A 16478-nucleotide genomic window follows, 5' to 3' on the forward strand; every position below is an offset into this window, starting at 1 on the left:
TCGGTGAAGGTCGTAGTCTCGGCCTGTAGGACTGAGCAGCCAATTGCTCCGTCGAGTGATTGGGGAAGTAAGCTCCCCCTGCTTTCTTTGTCTCGTGACTGGATTATTAATTCTCTGGGATTTTAATAAAGGAGTTTTTTTTTTGTCTTTATTTCAACCAGGATGAATATTCATTTTTTTTTTAATTCTTTTAAGTCACATATTTATATACATACACAACCACGGTAAGGACTAACCGATAATATTTATTTTTTAAAACTATATTAAATTTGCTAACTAAAAATTGAATCTAAAAATCTTGATATTGTGAGAATTAAGAGATTTCATATTCAATTTTCATTTATAATTATGATAGTGTTATTTATTTATTTTATGTTTGTAAATATATTTTAATTTTTACAAATTTAAAAATATATATATTAATTTTTATCATTTTTTTATTAAAATTATTCTAAGCGCGCAATTTATATATTTAATTTTAATAAAAAATAATTCACAATTGATCCAGGTAAATTTTTTTTTTAATCTAGCCTTTTAGTGGATATTTACCGCCATTTATGGGATTTGACTATTGACGGTAGCCTTCATAATGATTAAAATCCCTAGGGTTTTGGGATTTTCAAATTTACGTGATTTCTGCAATCTAAAAATCAATTAAATGATTGCAACTCACCTTTTCCTTGATTATACATATCAAAATTTTCTCAGACAATTTTATTAATAAATATTTTATTTTTGAGCAATTAAGTATGAAAATAGGAAAATTTTAATTTATTTTTTATATTTTTTAAAATTAAATAAAATTTAACAATTTTTTAAAAAAGTCTATCATCTAAATATATCATATTAAATATTAATTATATTAAGGATTTAAAAAATTTCCTCACATATCTAAATCTCATATTTTGTTTGAATATTTGTTGCTTTTTCCTTGGAAAAAAAAAGTAATATGTTTATCAACACTCCAGCTATAAAGTGTTTATAGCTTTAGCAAGGTTGATAATCTATTCTAATATATAATATTATAAATTATCATAATTTTCTAAACTACAGTTAAATATAATAATAGATTAATATTTAGATAATTTATTAAATTCATCAAAAAATAAATAAATAAATTTTTTTATAAAAAATTGTTAAAATAGTAAAAAGGAATAATATATATATATATAAATAAAATATTATATTTTGAGAAACATGCTAATTTTGTTAATCATCGAGGCATCCTAAATTATCAATTGAGGAGACATTTTTTCTTTAAAAAAAAACAATAATCGAGAATATGAAAAAGAAAGGGTTGTCCGGAAATAAGCAGACAAAAAGTGGGCCCTTATTCTGTCACAGGGTGACAAAGGAAAAGGTTATTTTCGTAAAATCACCGGAGCCAGCAGGAATAAATTGGACCAACCTGAGAGGTTCCGTCAATCTCTTCTCTGTTTAGGGACTGCTTCATTCTCTCTCTCTCTCTATATTGAATATAATTTCTTATTTTTAAAATTTTTGAAATAAATACTGAAAAAGGAAAAAAATGTTTTTTTACCGCTTTCACAATTATATTCTTTTTATCTATGATTTTGAAATGAGTCGGTATCTATATAAATTTCATATAAAATAACTTAAGAATTATTAAATTTAAATATTTATAAAAATTTAATTTAATAATTATTATACTTATTTTTCATATAAAATAAAAAATATGAGAACTGTACCCTTTTAAAATAGTACAATTCTCCCAAGGTAGGTGTGCCCTTAAAGTTTGAACACTCCGAACAAGTCTCAGAAATAAATTCAGAGTAACACAAAAACAAATAATGTGAATGCAATGGGCTACTTCCAACAACTTGTTGTACTTTTGTTTATATTCTATTTCACTATTTGCTTCATTAATCATCTTTGTATAATAATGATTTATATCATAATCCATGTTCATGTGCCACCTCACCACCGTAAACAAAAAATATTTAATTAAAAAATATATTAATTAATCTGTATAAATTAATTTTTATTAATTTTTTATTAATTCTATTATTTTTATATTCAGACAACCCTGATTTTATTCCTTTTATTTCTTTATTATTTTTTTATTATTTTATCTTCATATTTCTTTTCTTTTGCATTATACTATTCTCTTTATTATTCTCTCTTTATTTTTTTAATTTTAATAGCAATTAGTTTGATCTATACACATACACGGAGCTAATATTGGGCCAAGAGGGGCATTAAGCTCCCCTGAAATTTTAAAAAATTTCGAGGCATATTAATAATTTTATTCCTTAATTTAAATTTTTTTTTTCAAAATAACATCATTCATTCTCACATCTCTGCTAATAAAAATAAATTCATTTTTTCTGTAATTTCTCACCTTCACCTCACTGTCCCTTCTTTCTTTTTTGTCAATTTATATTTATTTATATATATTATTTTTATAAATTACATATTTTAATTTAGACCTCTCAACTGAATTTTTAGTTTCGTCACTGCCTATATATGTAAAAAATATTAACTAATCCTTGTTAGACATCCAAGGGCCTGTTTAGCATTGTTGTTGAAATAGAGCATATTTGACATTATTATTGAAATAATTATTGAAAAAATTACTTTTCTAAATATATTAGTTAGAGAGTGTTAAAAAATAATTAAAAATTAAATTTAATCAGTTTTAATTATAAGAACATTAAAATAATAAAATAATTTTTTTAAAATTATTTTTATCAACAATATCTAAAATGGTGCTTTTATTCAGAAAAACAGTTTCAAACCCTGAAACTCAATGCCAAACAGAGTTTAAATAATAAAAGTAATAATCTAAAAAAATTATTTTTTAATAAAAAATATAAAAGTAATATCTTAAAAATTAAATAAAACTACTTAAAAAACAAATTCAAATTTAATCTTCACAAATCAAAATTTTTATGAAAATGTTTATTTTAATCAAAATTATATTTTTTAAAATATAAAAATTAATTAATTTTATTAAAATAAAAAAATTAAATAATAGTGTAATAATAATTGAGTAATATAATATTTAATGAAAGAATTAAAAAATAAAAAGATTAAATAATTTATTTTTAAAATATATAAAAAGTAATTAATTTTATTAAAATATAAAAATTAAATAATGACTTTTTTAAAAAATTAAAAAGAAATAACCAAGTGGAAACAAACAGAATCCTCACGGTACAGCATTTTCCCGCGCAATTGGAAACAGAAAGTGTAACGTGCGATCAGGTCAGATCAGGTGACGACGACCAACATCATGATATCGATGATGCCCCCGCCCCTCTGACTCCTGGGCCCCACTATTTCCTAATCCCTCCCCGCTGCTCCTCCCTACACTTTAAATTATCTACCTGTCTTCCATTACCCGCAAATCAATGCCCCTAGTTAAAAATTTCAAATTTCTCTTTTTTTTTTTTTTTTTTACAGTCTTGTCTTCTTCTATCTCTATGCCTTTCTCTATCTATATATATAATGCGCTTCTGAGCTACCAGACACTTGGTGCTTGTTTACTCTCCAGGCAAAACCCTCCCTTCCACTACCATGACCCTGCCACCTCTCATTTCGCTGCTGCCTGTCCTTACTGTATTTTCCCTTCTCTGCGCCGTCTCTCCCGTTTTGGGGTGGCGCCCATGGCCCCACCTCCGACCCAACTCATCTGATCTCCTATATGCTGGGTCTAAGAAATTCGAGGGCTCGTCTGAGTTCGTTCGCTTGCGCTACCACATGGGACCGGTCCTCACTGCTAACATCGCCGTACACACAATCTGGTACGGCACGTGGCAGAAGTCTCAGAAGAAGATCATCCGCGAGTTCATTAGCTCCATCTCAACCGTTCGTTCCACCCACCCTTCGGTCGCCGGATGGTGGAAGACCGTACAACTTTACACCGATCAAACCGGCGCGAACATCTCCCGCAATGTTCGCTTAGGGGAGGAGAAAAACGATCGATTTTACTCCCACGGGAAATCGCTGACGAGGTTATCGATACAATCTGTGATAAAAAGTGCGGTCACAGCTAGATCAAAGCCGTTACCGATAAATCCTAAAAGTGGGTTATATCTGTTGCTCACGTCCGATGACGTGTACGTTCAGGATTTCTGCGGGCAGGTTTGCGGATTCCACTATTTCACATTCCCGGCGATTGTGGGTTATACGCTCCCGTACGCGTGGGTGGGCAATAGTGCGAAGCTATGCCCAGGAGTGTGTGCCTACCCGTTCGCCGTACCAGATTATATCCCAGGGCTGAAGCCGAGAAAGTCACCAAACGGCGACGTAGGAGTGGATGGGATGATCAGCGTGATCGGTCACGAGATTGCTGAGCTGGCAACGAACCCGTTGGTGAACGCTTGGTACGCCGGGCAGGACCCAACTTCGCCGGTGGAGATAGCGGATTTGTGCGAGGGTATATATGGAACGGGAGGAGGTGGGTCCTACACAGGGCAGCTATTGGAGGGACATGATGGTGCCACGTATAATATGAATGGAATCAGACGCAGGTACTTGGTTCAGTGGTTATGGAATCATGTGGTCAGTTACTGCACTGGCCCTAATGCACTGGATCAGTAATGAGTTTGTTTTTGTAAGTTGTATTGTGGGGGGTTTCTATAATTTTTATATTTCTTTGGGTTTGTGGGTTTTGTGAAATGCATATTTTGGTTAAAGTAGTTAAAGGTTGTTAAAAATTGTGTAATAATATATATTTTGTTATACTGTTTTTGTATACAAAATATCTAAGGTTTTCCCGCCATATTCAATGATGGGCTTCTGTATCAGAAAGTGGAAATATCTTGGAGAAGAATTCTTGTATTGAGACATGAGAATGAGAGTACCGCACAGCACTTTAGCGCATATGGGTTGGGAGGTGCTTAAACTTAAACTGTGGCTTTTATGTCTTTTGTCAATGGGTGTTCGTCATATCAGCAATAGCATGGCAATCTCAATTATCAGTACTGTTGGTGGGTACACGCAATTACAAGTCTCTAAACTTGTTAGTGCTTCTACGGGCTTATGATACCAACTACCACAGTCGCAGCTCTTTTTGACATACCATCATTTGTTTGTTTTGTTAGAGAATTTGAGCTAATCGTCCTTTGGTTATCAACTGAATTAAATCTGATTGGTGGTGTGTATTTTAGCACAATGATTGCGTTTGTAAAAGCAGACAAATGTTTTAATTGGGTTGGTAAAACGATTGCAAAATTGATGTTGACACTGGCACTTTATCTTGAATTTTCTATGATAATAACCCAAAGTAAAAGCCCTGCACAAGCATTTAGTATTAGCAACAGGAGTCATTATCAAACAAGCTGTGGATTTTAGGCGTATCTAAGCGACGGGATCCATCCCTACTGCTTGCTTTCCTATTTTTAAATAAATATTGAGGGATTATTTAGCCTATTTCTTCTTTGAAATAGTAATATTTTTGGATGTTTGTCCTCCTTCTCCTTTACTTAAGAATGCCACACTTCGACACCTGCTCAAATATGAAGGAATCTATCCTAACCAAAAATAAGACTAATGTTATCTTGAGTATTCTACTCTCTAGCACTTTTGCACTGGCACCAGCTTTGGGCTAGAAAGGAGGATTAAAAAAAAAAATCATATTATTACAAGGAACGATATCGAAATGTAATTCAATACTTCAATTTGGCCGCTATAAATGCATGGAAAGCATAAAAACCTGAACCCTCGATTTGATAAAAGACATACAAGGAAGACAATGTTGTGAGTAGAATATCTGTAGCCCTTCAAAATGTTAATACACGGAGAAGCCATCAAAATCGAGGAGGTGAAGCTCAATGCTTGAGCTACTGGACATTACTTGCTCTTTTTGGGATTGAAACCTAAACCGGAAGCGGAGAGCAGGGAGCATGGAGGGCACAACTTAAGCCTTACGAAAAAATATATATCTTTTTGAACTTTTTAATAAAGGAAAACCCATAACCAAACCAATGGCATGCACAGCAAGAACAATTCATTGCCTAAATCAAACATTGCAAATTAGTGGAAATTTGGGAACCAGCTGGCTGGCTCTTTCATTTTGTAATTGACAAACATGAAATGGGCTAGTTTGACTCTCAAGGAATTTGGAACCCACTCTTTTTAGGGTAGGTAAGGATGATAAAATATTCAGCATTTCACTTGTATCCATCCATGCTTAATAAAGAAATCATTAGAGGTCAATTCCTTCAAACGTAGCAATTGAAACACTCATTTAAATTTCAGAATCTGAATCAGTGGAAAAGTGGCAGCGGCGCCTCAACTCTTGATCTTTTTCATCAAAAAGCCCTTGCGTGCTTTTAAATATACCTTCCTTGTCCTTTATCTGGTCTTTCTCAAGTTATTAATTATTATTATTATAAATAGAGAGAGAGAGAGAGAGAGAGTACCCTAATTTAGTCCATTTACAGGCATTAAGTGCATAAAGTAACTAAAATGTATTATTGCTGGGATAACATGCATCCGTGCGTAGAAGGTGCTAATCCAACATTGCTTGTAAGCTCATCTTTCCCATTTATGTAGCTTTGGGCATCTGGCCTTGGCTATAACTTCACCAAACCAAAAGAATCAATCCAAAGAATCAATAAAAAAGGAGGAACTAGCTGTTTATATGCTGTAGCTAGCTTAGCTGCAACTTCTTGTTAACTTTGTATCTCTTCCTCTGTCTAGAGATTACAAAATTAACTACAAAAAGCACAAGGGGTCACTATCATCAAGTATCAATCAGGGCAAACAAATTAATGATGAACAAGAAAGAAAAAGAGAAAAAAAGTAAAGAATTCCCTACCCGCATCATGGATTAATTGTTTAACTAATATCAATGAGAAAAATTTTGAATAAATCAATAGAGAGAGTAAAAAAAAAAAAAAAAAAGACAAGGGGGAGAGAGGCAAAGAGAAGAAGGGATATAAAGAGTTGGTGCAAATTGATTAGCATTGAAAAGGGAAGATGTGCAAAGGAGGAGAAGCAATAATTAGAAGAGGGGACCTCTCTGGATCATGTCATCTAATTTTCACACAAATTTGATGAAGTGACACAAAAGGGTGCTTGCATTGAATTCATTTGCAAATCTGAAACCAACTGGTACTCGGTATACTAAATGATTTGGTGGTCCAAAAAGATGACCCTCGTATTCCCTGGAGGGAAACTACAGATATGACTTCAGATAATTTCCCACACATCATAAAAGCAAATAAAACTTGATCACTGAGGTTAAAGTAACAGAAACCACTTGAGTTTTGAGGATATATAGACAAGGTTCCAACTGCATTGACTAAAATAATCTATTGGTACTAGAAGGTAAAAAAAACAGTGTCATCCCGAGTGACTAGGCATAAAGCTTGTAAATTGATATGCTCATAATTGTGAACTCCGTACGAGGGGCTTTAATGCTTAACTCTACCTAGCAGCATATGTTTGATGTGCAAAATCAAATTATAGAAACTTTTTCATCCTTTAAGAGCCTTCAAATCCAATTAAATCTTCCCTGGATTCTGCCAAACTGGTATAATCAGTGCTCATTTTTGCTAATGAACAAACCATAAAATCAAACTCTTAACGATGAACTTCCAAAATGTAGACCTGTGCAAGCATATAAATGTAGGACAAATCAAGAAGCCCAATATTGATGTCCAAGTGAAAATATCTCAAGTTTGTGATATAAAGTTAATTTGACTTGAAATATTGTACTAAAGGTCTCCACATTTTTGTCACTGTATTTTTTTTTTATTTTTCTATATGTGCTGCACATGCATGATTGTTGTGAAAAAACAAAAGTGAACCAACTGGTAATTGGCCCTAAAAGTTCCAGGAAATTCTAAGTAACAAAATTCATCACCATAATTAGTATTGCACTATAACCATTTAAGAGACGAACAATGGTGATGCCTATATTTTCAAAAAGATATGCATTAATAGTGAAGTAAGAAAAATCATTAACTAAATAATTGTTTAGAGACACTATCTATAGAGTGATTACTCTTCTTGAAATATCTAAATTAACAATTTGCAGTTAAAATAAACAAGAATGGACCTGTTCATTAATGTTCAAGTATGGCATAACCGCATTTAATATGACCTTAATGTGAGACAGAACTTGATGCTCTAAAAAAATTGAAAAAAAGAAGAAAAATAGAATTCGCACCTGGCTACAAAAGCATGGGGTTCCTTGAAACCAACATCAGCACGAAGTCAAATTAACCTTTCCACAACTTCTCACATTCTGGAACAGATGATGTTGTTCACTTGAAAGAGCGATTTCAAACATGTCAGTCTTTACTATTAATTTGAAAACTTCAACCAATGGAATAAATGAAATATAAAACACTAGAGGTGACGAATGTCAAAGAAAACAGGAATTTCATGTTGTTCAGAAACTACTGCCAAACTTGCTGATTTGTGGCATTAACCAATCCATCGTCACCCAGCCCTGCAGCCCTTTACCCATAGGCAAAAAACAAGAAGAAAACAATGCGTAGTTTATGAGAAAAACAATACTGGCGAGTGAAAGAGAGTCCAACCATCAAATTTAGGCACAATAGCATAGAAAAAATAAGTTGAGCAAAAACAATAATACTGTACATCCACAATACATTGAGACATTTCAGCTCAGACAAATTTGCTTTAGTATTTTTTGCTAATAATTGAAAAGAACAAGTCATGCTTATCTCAACTATAAATGAGATAATGCAGTATATGTCCAATGAAGTATGAATTAGACAAAAAAAATTCATTATTTGACCAAATCCTAGCATTTGCGCCATCTTCCATTTTGGTCCAGCACTTCTGTCTCACCTTAAACTAGCTCACGAAGTAAAGCTAGGATTGCCACAACTTACAAAAGGTGATGATAAAAAACATACATGCATACCATAAAGCATTTAAGAAATCTCGAGTTAGTGAAACAGCACCCTCGCTTAAGAAAGAATCAAAAGAATTATCAGACTTGTTCGGCCTGTGCATTTAGTTTTAAGTAGCGGCAACTGGCAAGCAGGCCATTCAGCTTTTCAACAGACAGATTTGGCAGTAATTAGCCTGTTTATGATTTTCATAAGAAGCTTTTGTCACAAAAAAAAAAAAAAAAAAAAATTTAGCTGTCAGTAACTGCAACTCTCCAAGGGCTTCTTTCCCACCCCAAACACCCACCCGTCTTCTTCTGAATAATGCACAGTTAGTAAACAGTGCCCCTTATCTATGCCAGAAGAGAAGCCCTTTGCAATTTTACTTGTCCATGACGAGAACAATGCTAAAGCCCATCTCCAAAGTTACTATGGGTCACCATTCAGATACCTAGAAATGTTGAGACTTCTATGTCAGCATATCCTCATAACATTCTTATGAAATTTACTCCAGCTATTTAAACTTCTTACAAGAAACAACTCCAACCCAAAGAAGTGTATCCCAAACTTGGACAATGGCACTAAAGTCCAGGAACTTGAAAGGGCTCACTTGCCACCAGAGGAAAATAACGACAAAAAAATCAGAAGTGAAAAACTATGGTATGACAAAAGCAAACTAGTCAATAAATCCTAATATGAGTAAATCATGTTGAAGATATGCCGTCTAATTTGAATAAATAAATACATTAAGGCTGATAATTGATAATGCATGCCTCATTGAGAATCAATATGAGATAATATGAATGGCCTTGAAAATAGATGAGATAAATCGCATGTCTGCTTCAATAGGCAATTATGACATTTCAGCAACTTAAATGGATGCACAGCAGATGGCTCCTCTTGCAGAAACAAGTAATGCGAATTTTCTCATAAAATACATCTTCATCAACAGCATGTCAAAATACAGCCTAAGAAATAACATTGAATACTCATCTATATGTAAGAATTGCTCCTCATACAACAAGAAATATTAGTTTACATTCAGAAACCATTATTTTTGGTCTTTAAGTTTCTCATTCTGCAGGTACTTCAACACTCCATATGCAACAGTTCCAGCAACAAACAAGAAGACTGTAGGGGTGAAAGATGGGTACAGATACTTCACAAAAAATTTATCCCATTTGTCAGGTAGGAAGCCTGTGGATATAAGATAGCTAAGTTATATTTGGAATTTGGAAACATCATAAACTATAACATTAAAATCAAACTAGAAGCAATTCACCTATTTTCAATATACACTGAACTAGCTAAGTCAAAATCATGTTGTTAACTTGAGGTAGTTAAAAAATTGATTCCTGTTTCTCCCTTTTGCCTTTTCTCAAATTGGCATCAATTTTTGGAGATTTTGTAAGGAAATTAGGACACATTTAACCATTGTATCTGCTGGTTGAATAGTTTCATCTTTTTTCCACAAAACTTCATAAGTTCTATATGCTAATGTGGCTCCAGTACCACAAGGAAACACAATATACATGTACACACATATGTATGAGGCTCAATTCTTCAACAAGAAAGAAAAAAAAAACCGCATATGATTTGGATAGAATGGTTAAGTATACATCGCATAAAATCAAAAGAGTAAATGTATAGTCAAATTCCAAAACAAATTGATAATGATCTTGAGTTGAAACGAACTTTGAAGAATATAAGTTATTCAGAAAAGTTCTAGAAACAGAATAGAACAGAGGAGGAGGGAGATTTACTGTATGAGTCGTTTAGTTAGCTAAAGTTTGTTAAAACTATCAGGCTGAGTTGTCTTTTATTGATTGGACATGTGCTATATGCTACCTGTGTATATATAGATGTAATCAGCAATCAATAATACAATTCAGTTTTCATATTTTCTCTTTTCACGAGTTTTCTCATGGTATTAGAGTTAAGAAACCTGTGTAGATAAGACGGTTACTTACTAGACTCAAATCTGAGATCTGGTGACGGTTACTTTCTTGAAGTTGTTTTCATGGAAGAAACTCGACGTACAGAAGAAGTCAGAACCATGGCTCATCAATATGGTGACGATGCGTTTTCACTTCAGAACTCTGATAACCCCAGCTTGATGCTGGTAAGTGCTCAACTCAATGGCACAAATTACTTGACTTGGAGTCGTGCAATGTTGATAGCATTGCAAGCCAAGGATAAACTGGGCTTTATCAATGGTGAGACTAAGAAACCTGCGGCAAACTCGCCAGATTTTGCAAAGTGGAAGTGAGTTGACTGCGTGGTGATTTCCTGAATTCTCAATGCAATTTCTAAAGATTTGGCCAAGCTTTCTTACATGCAACGACTGCCAAACAATTGTGGGAAGAATTAAAACAAAGATTCGGCCAAAGCAATAGACCATTGATTTATCAGATTAAAAGAGAAATTAGCTCTTTTACGCAAGGAAATATGCCACTCATGGTGTATTTAACCAAGCTTAAAAAGCTTTGGGATGAGGTTGATTGCTTAAAACCCTTCCCTGTGTGCACTTGCGATGCATATTCTTGCGGAGTATCGAAAGCAATAGCAGATCTGGATAACACTGAAAAAATAATGCAGTTTCTAATGGGTTTGGGAGATAACTATGATCATGTTCGTAACCAAATATTGCTTTTAGATCCATTGCCAAGTGTAAATAAGGCATATTCCATGGTTTTGAGTGTTAAGAAGCAGAGGCAAGTTTATAATTTGGGAATGGATATGACCGATCAAGTTGCAATGGCAGTTAATGGAGCAAATAACAAAAAAGAAACGGAAAATGGAAAAGGAAAATTCAAGAAGAGCGATGCTGGGAAGAAAGAAAGTTGTTACTGTGACTATTGTAACAAAACAGGTCACGTGAGGGATACATGCTTCAAATTGAATGGTTACCCAGAATGGTTTCAAGAACTAAAACAAAAGAAGAATAAATCCCAGGCAAATACGGTGCAAGTGCGTGATACCCCGCTAAATGATGATAGTAAAATGCAATTTGGTTCTACTAATGCTTGGAATTCTAATATTGTGGTTGTGGTTTAGCAAGAGTTTGCAAAATTAATGAAGGGCAAGTCTGTGGCAGAGGCAAATTGTGTTAACTTCTCTGGGTTTGCAGGTAATAGTTCTTCAAACTATTTCAATAAGAATAGAGATGCTTGGGTAATTGACACAGGAGCAACAACACACATGACACATGATATGACCCTATTCACTAGCCATTCAAAACTAAAACAAACCTCATCTGTTCTTCTACCTGATGGAATGACTAAGGATGTTCATCATTTGGGATGCATACAATTGCATCCAAGATTGAAATTAACCAATGTCCTCCACATACTTGAATTCAAGTACAACCTATTGTCTGTGAGTAAGCTCACTTCAACCTCCAACATATCTGTTACCTTTCATCCTAACCTTTGTGTTTTGCAGGACCTCTCGACTAAAGAAGTAATCGCAATTGGGAAGATACAGGGAGGACTATACAGGTTGGATAGTGATTCATTCAATTCAAAGTTGTTGTATAACCCTTCTACTCATACCATTGCTTATAATAACACACCTTGCAATACTCTTTGTACTTCATCTTTTCAATCAAATAAAGGAGATCTTACTCAATATCCCATTTGGCATTATAAATTAGGCCATATTTCACAATAAGTCATGAAGCATATACCACATTTAGAATCAAAATCACAAATTGATACCTGTGATATCTGTCACCTTTCAAAGCAACAGCGTATCCCATTTCCCATTAGTCAGTCACATGCTGTTTTTCCATTTCAACTCATACACGTTGATCTTTGGGGGCCATATAGAGTACCATCTATGACAGGAGTCAATTATATGCTCACTATAGTTGATGATAACACTAGGACAACTTGGACTTTTCTTCTTCATACAAAACCCAAACTCACCAAACCTTATTCACTTTTCTTAACATGAACCAAACCAAATACAATGCCAAAGTTCACACTATCCGTAGTGATAATGGTACCGAGTTTATTAATTTCAATTGTCAAGTTCTATTTCAATCTAGAGGAATTTCTCACCAAAAATCTTGTGCTTATTCCCCTCAACAAAATGGCATAGTCGAATGTAAACACAAACATCTTTTACAAATAGCCCGTGCCCTCATGTTTCGGTCCAAATTACCAAAAATGTTTTGGGGAGAGTCATTACTCACAGCCACTTACATCATAAATAGGATCCCTTCCAAAATTCTTGCTTGGAAAACGCCTTATGAGCTTCTAAATGGCAAACCACCCGACTATAATACTATGCGAACATTTGGTTGTCTTTGTTATGCAACCAATATTTCTCCCCACAAAACCAAATTGACCAAAGAACATATCATTGTGTCTTTCTTGGTTACCCATTGGGTTACAAAGCTTACAAGCTATACAACTTAGACACCAAGTCCATTTGCATTTCCCGAGATGTTATATTTAATGAGCATATTTTCCCTTATCATACCATGTTAGGAACGTCTTGTGACATATCATTACCCAAACCCGTTTCTGATCACATTACGCCTCACGATACTCAGCCAATTTCACCACATTCACAGCCCATAGATTCACCAAGCCCACCTAACAATTCAAATCATTCTCATGACTTTACACAAATTAATTCTCCAGTCCAATTACCTTTAAGAAGGAGCACACGGCCCACTACCAAACCAGCTTGGTTATGCGACTTCGTTGCTTCAATCCAACCTATAAATACTCTCACATCCACTGATTCAGTTACAACTATAGTCGATGAGAACCTCGCAAATTATAAAGGGACATTCTCTTCACCTTTTACCTTTCATAATTCTATTTTTGCTACTGACTTTCTCCAATTTACTGCAAATGTGTCAAATATCTTTGAGCCTACTTCTTATTTCAAAGCTAAAGATGATCCAAATTGGGTCAGTGCTATGAACAAAGAGCTTGATGCATTGGAAGCAAATCAGACATGGGAACTTACAGAATTACCCTCTCACAAGAAAGCTATTGACTCCAAATGGGTCTATCGTGTGAAATACAATCCGGATGGTACTGTTGAGCGCTACAAGGCTAGAGTAGCAAAGGGATACAATCAACTTCTGGGCACTGATTATACTGCCTCTTTTTCTCCGGTGGCTAAAACAGTTACTGTTCAGGTTTTCCTAGCAATTGCTGCAGCTCGAGCTTGGGCCATTCACCAGCTTGATATCAATAATGCATACCTACACAGTTATATCGATGAAGAACTCTACATGAAGCCTCTAGATGGTTATACTCGTGCCAAGCTTGGTCAAGTTTTTGGTTAAATCCTTGTATGGATTAAAATAGGCTGGATGCCAATGGAATAAGGAACTCGCATCAAAATTGCATCAGTATGGTTTTACACAATCGGCACATGATAATTGTCTCTTTGTCAAAGGCTCTAATGTTAATTTTCTTGCTTTGCTTGTCTACGTTGACGATATTCTCATAACTGGTGCAAATGAAGCTGAAATCCTTCGAGTCAAACAATTTCTTCATCAAACATTCACTATAAAAGACATGGGTTATGCCAGATATTTCTTGGGTGTTGAATTAGCACGATCATCTTCTGGACTTTTTCTTAACCAACGCAAATATACACTGGATATCTTAAAGGATGCAGGGCTTCTTGATGCCAAAGCCACTGACTATCCTATGTCCAAAGGGCTCAAGCTTGATACTGAAACTGGCACCTTACTCTCGAATCCTGAACGTTATCGACGTGTGATAGGGCGGTTACTATATCTTAGTCTTACACGCCCAGATATTACCTATGCTGTACAACGTTTAAGCCAATTCATTCAAAGTCCCCGACAGCCACACTGGGATGCTGTCCTTCATTTGCTTCGATACTTGAAGGGGTCCCCAACCAAAGGATTATTCTTTCCTGCACAGAACTCACTTCAGTTAAAAGCATTCTCTGATGCTGACTGGGCAAGCTGTCCTATGACCCGAAAATCTCTAACTGGCTACTGTATATTTCTTGGCTCATCTTTGATTTCATGGAAGTCAAAAAAGCAAACTACCATTAGTCGATCTTCTGCTGAAGCAGAATACCGGAGTATGGCATCAACTGTTTGTGAATTGCAGTGGCTGTCTTACTTACTCAAGGATTTTCAACTTTCCCTTTCTTTGCCGATTCCTTTGTATTGTGATAACAAGGCAGCGATCCATATTTCTGAGAATCCTGTTTTTCACGAAAGGACCAAACACTTGGATATTGATTGTCACATAGTTCGCCAACAGGTCCTCAATGGCTTTATTCAAACAACACATCTTTCGGCCAAACATCAGCTTGCTGATTTCTTCACAAAGCTATTAACTTCACACCTTTTTCATTTCTTGGGATTGGTCAACTTAAACCCCTCTCCATCTTGAGGGGGGATGAAGAATATAAGTTATCCAGAAAAGTTCTAGAAACAGAGTAGAACAGAGGAGGCCGGAGATTTACTGTACGAGTCAGTTGGCTAAAGTTTATTAAAACTATCAGGCTGAGTTGTCCTTTATTGATTGGACATGTGCTAAATGCTAACTGTGTATATATAGATGTAATCAGCAATCAATAATACAATTCATATTTTCTCTTTTCACGAGTTTTCTCAAACTTATTTTAGTGTAGATAATGGATGATGCAAACAGGATCCCAAACAGTATTAAAACATCCACAATAACTTGATAAGTCTAAGAAGTACTTGGTTCGAGTTAATCACAATGTAATTAATGCACTTCCAAGAATTCCAAGTCACACTGCGAAATTGGAAAATTACTGAGTTCATCAAGATTTCAAAGCCTCGAGAAAATGGCTGTCTCAAACATTAAATCCCATTTCAAATTTATCTATATTATTCAGGATACTTTGATAGTTCAGGCCAAATTTAATTGAACTATCGCATGACACAACTGACTTCCAACTCATTCAACAAAAAAACAAACAAAATGCAATTTTAATAAAATTTCCAACATCCAACAACAAACCAATAAAGTGTATTAATACATACCTGATGCAGCAAGCACAATGCCCTCGACAAGAATGATCCCACCAAGGCCCAGCCAAGCAAGAAGAAAGGCACTCTCATTCTTACCCTGTTCCTTAGCTTTATCCTGGTCCTCCTGGCTTACAAATGTTGGCTTCTCAACCGGTAACCGCCTAATTATGGAGGCCCTCTCTCTTTTACCCCTCTGTTTCTTCTTCTTACTCACAGCACTGGGACCTGCCTTAGTTGGACTTGACTTGGCTGGAGCCACAGGAGATGGTGACCCAAACCCTAGCCCAGGCGGAGCGGATTTCTTAGGTGTGGCTGAATGGTTAGTAGGTTCGGTGTTGGTGGTGGGTTTTTGGGATTGGATTCTGAATCTGGGTCCGGTTCGAGATAGAAGGAGAGGTGCGCGGACAAGATGATGATTATAGGATTTTTTGGTGAGAGAATAAGGTAAGTTGATTTGAAGCGCCATTTTCAGTTTAGGTGGTTAGCGAAATTCCCGTTATTTGCCGTTTAGTACGCTTGGCTTTGCGGAATTCGGTTATATCATTACTCTCCCTGTAATTTTTAGAATAGCATGATTAAACCCCTCTTTCATTATTTTAAGAATATAAAAAAAAAATAGTATTCTCTTA

General features: G+C 34.9%; 2 protein-coding genes across 7 annotated transcripts; one reads left to right on the plus strand and one right to left on the minus strand.

Annotated features, from left to right (window-relative positions):
* The first annotated feature begins 3459 nt into the window (after positions 1-3459).
* On the plus strand, positions 3460-4798 carry LOC110648098 (protein EXORDIUM-like 3). Its single transcript, XM_021802214.2, has one exon. It carries the CDS (start codon positions 3541-3543, stop codon positions 4564-4566), a length of 1026 nt encoding a protein of 341 aa, XP_021657906.1. The 5' UTR covers positions 3460-3540; the 3' UTR covers positions 4567-4798.
* Positions 4799-6187: 1389 nt separating this feature from the next.
* LOC110648096 (protein LPA2) lies at positions 6188-16442 on the minus strand. Of its 6 annotated transcripts, none has more exons than XR_002493517.2 (3): positions 15862-16442; positions 8144-8436; positions 6188-7581 (listed from the first exon to the last, which is right to left on the minus strand). XR_002493517.2 is itself a non-coding variant. In XM_058139343.1 (2 exons), exons 1-2 carry the CDS (start codon positions 16313-16315, stop codon positions 8376-8378), a joined length of 507 nt encoding a protein of 168 aa, XP_057995326.1. In that variant the 5' UTR covers positions 16316-16442; the 3' UTR covers positions 8257-8375. The 6 variants fall into 6 exon arrangements, 2 of the variants coding, with proteins under 2 accessions (XP_057995326.1, XP_021657903.1); XR_002493523.2 differs by having other exon boundaries at positions 6188-6548; positions 8144-8243; positions 15862-16440; XR_002493522.2 differs by having other exon boundaries at positions 6188-7493; positions 8144-8243; positions 15862-16440.
* Positions 16443-16478: the final 36 nt, after the last annotated feature.

The sequence above is a fragment of the Hevea brasiliensis genome, chromosome 17 (assembly GCF_030052815.1).
Source record: "Hevea brasiliensis isolate MT/VB/25A 57/8 chromosome 17, ASM3005281v1, whole genome shotgun sequence".
In the NCBI taxonomy this organism is placed as follows: Eukaryota; Viridiplantae; Streptophyta; class Magnoliopsida; order Malpighiales; family Euphorbiaceae; genus Hevea; species Hevea brasiliensis.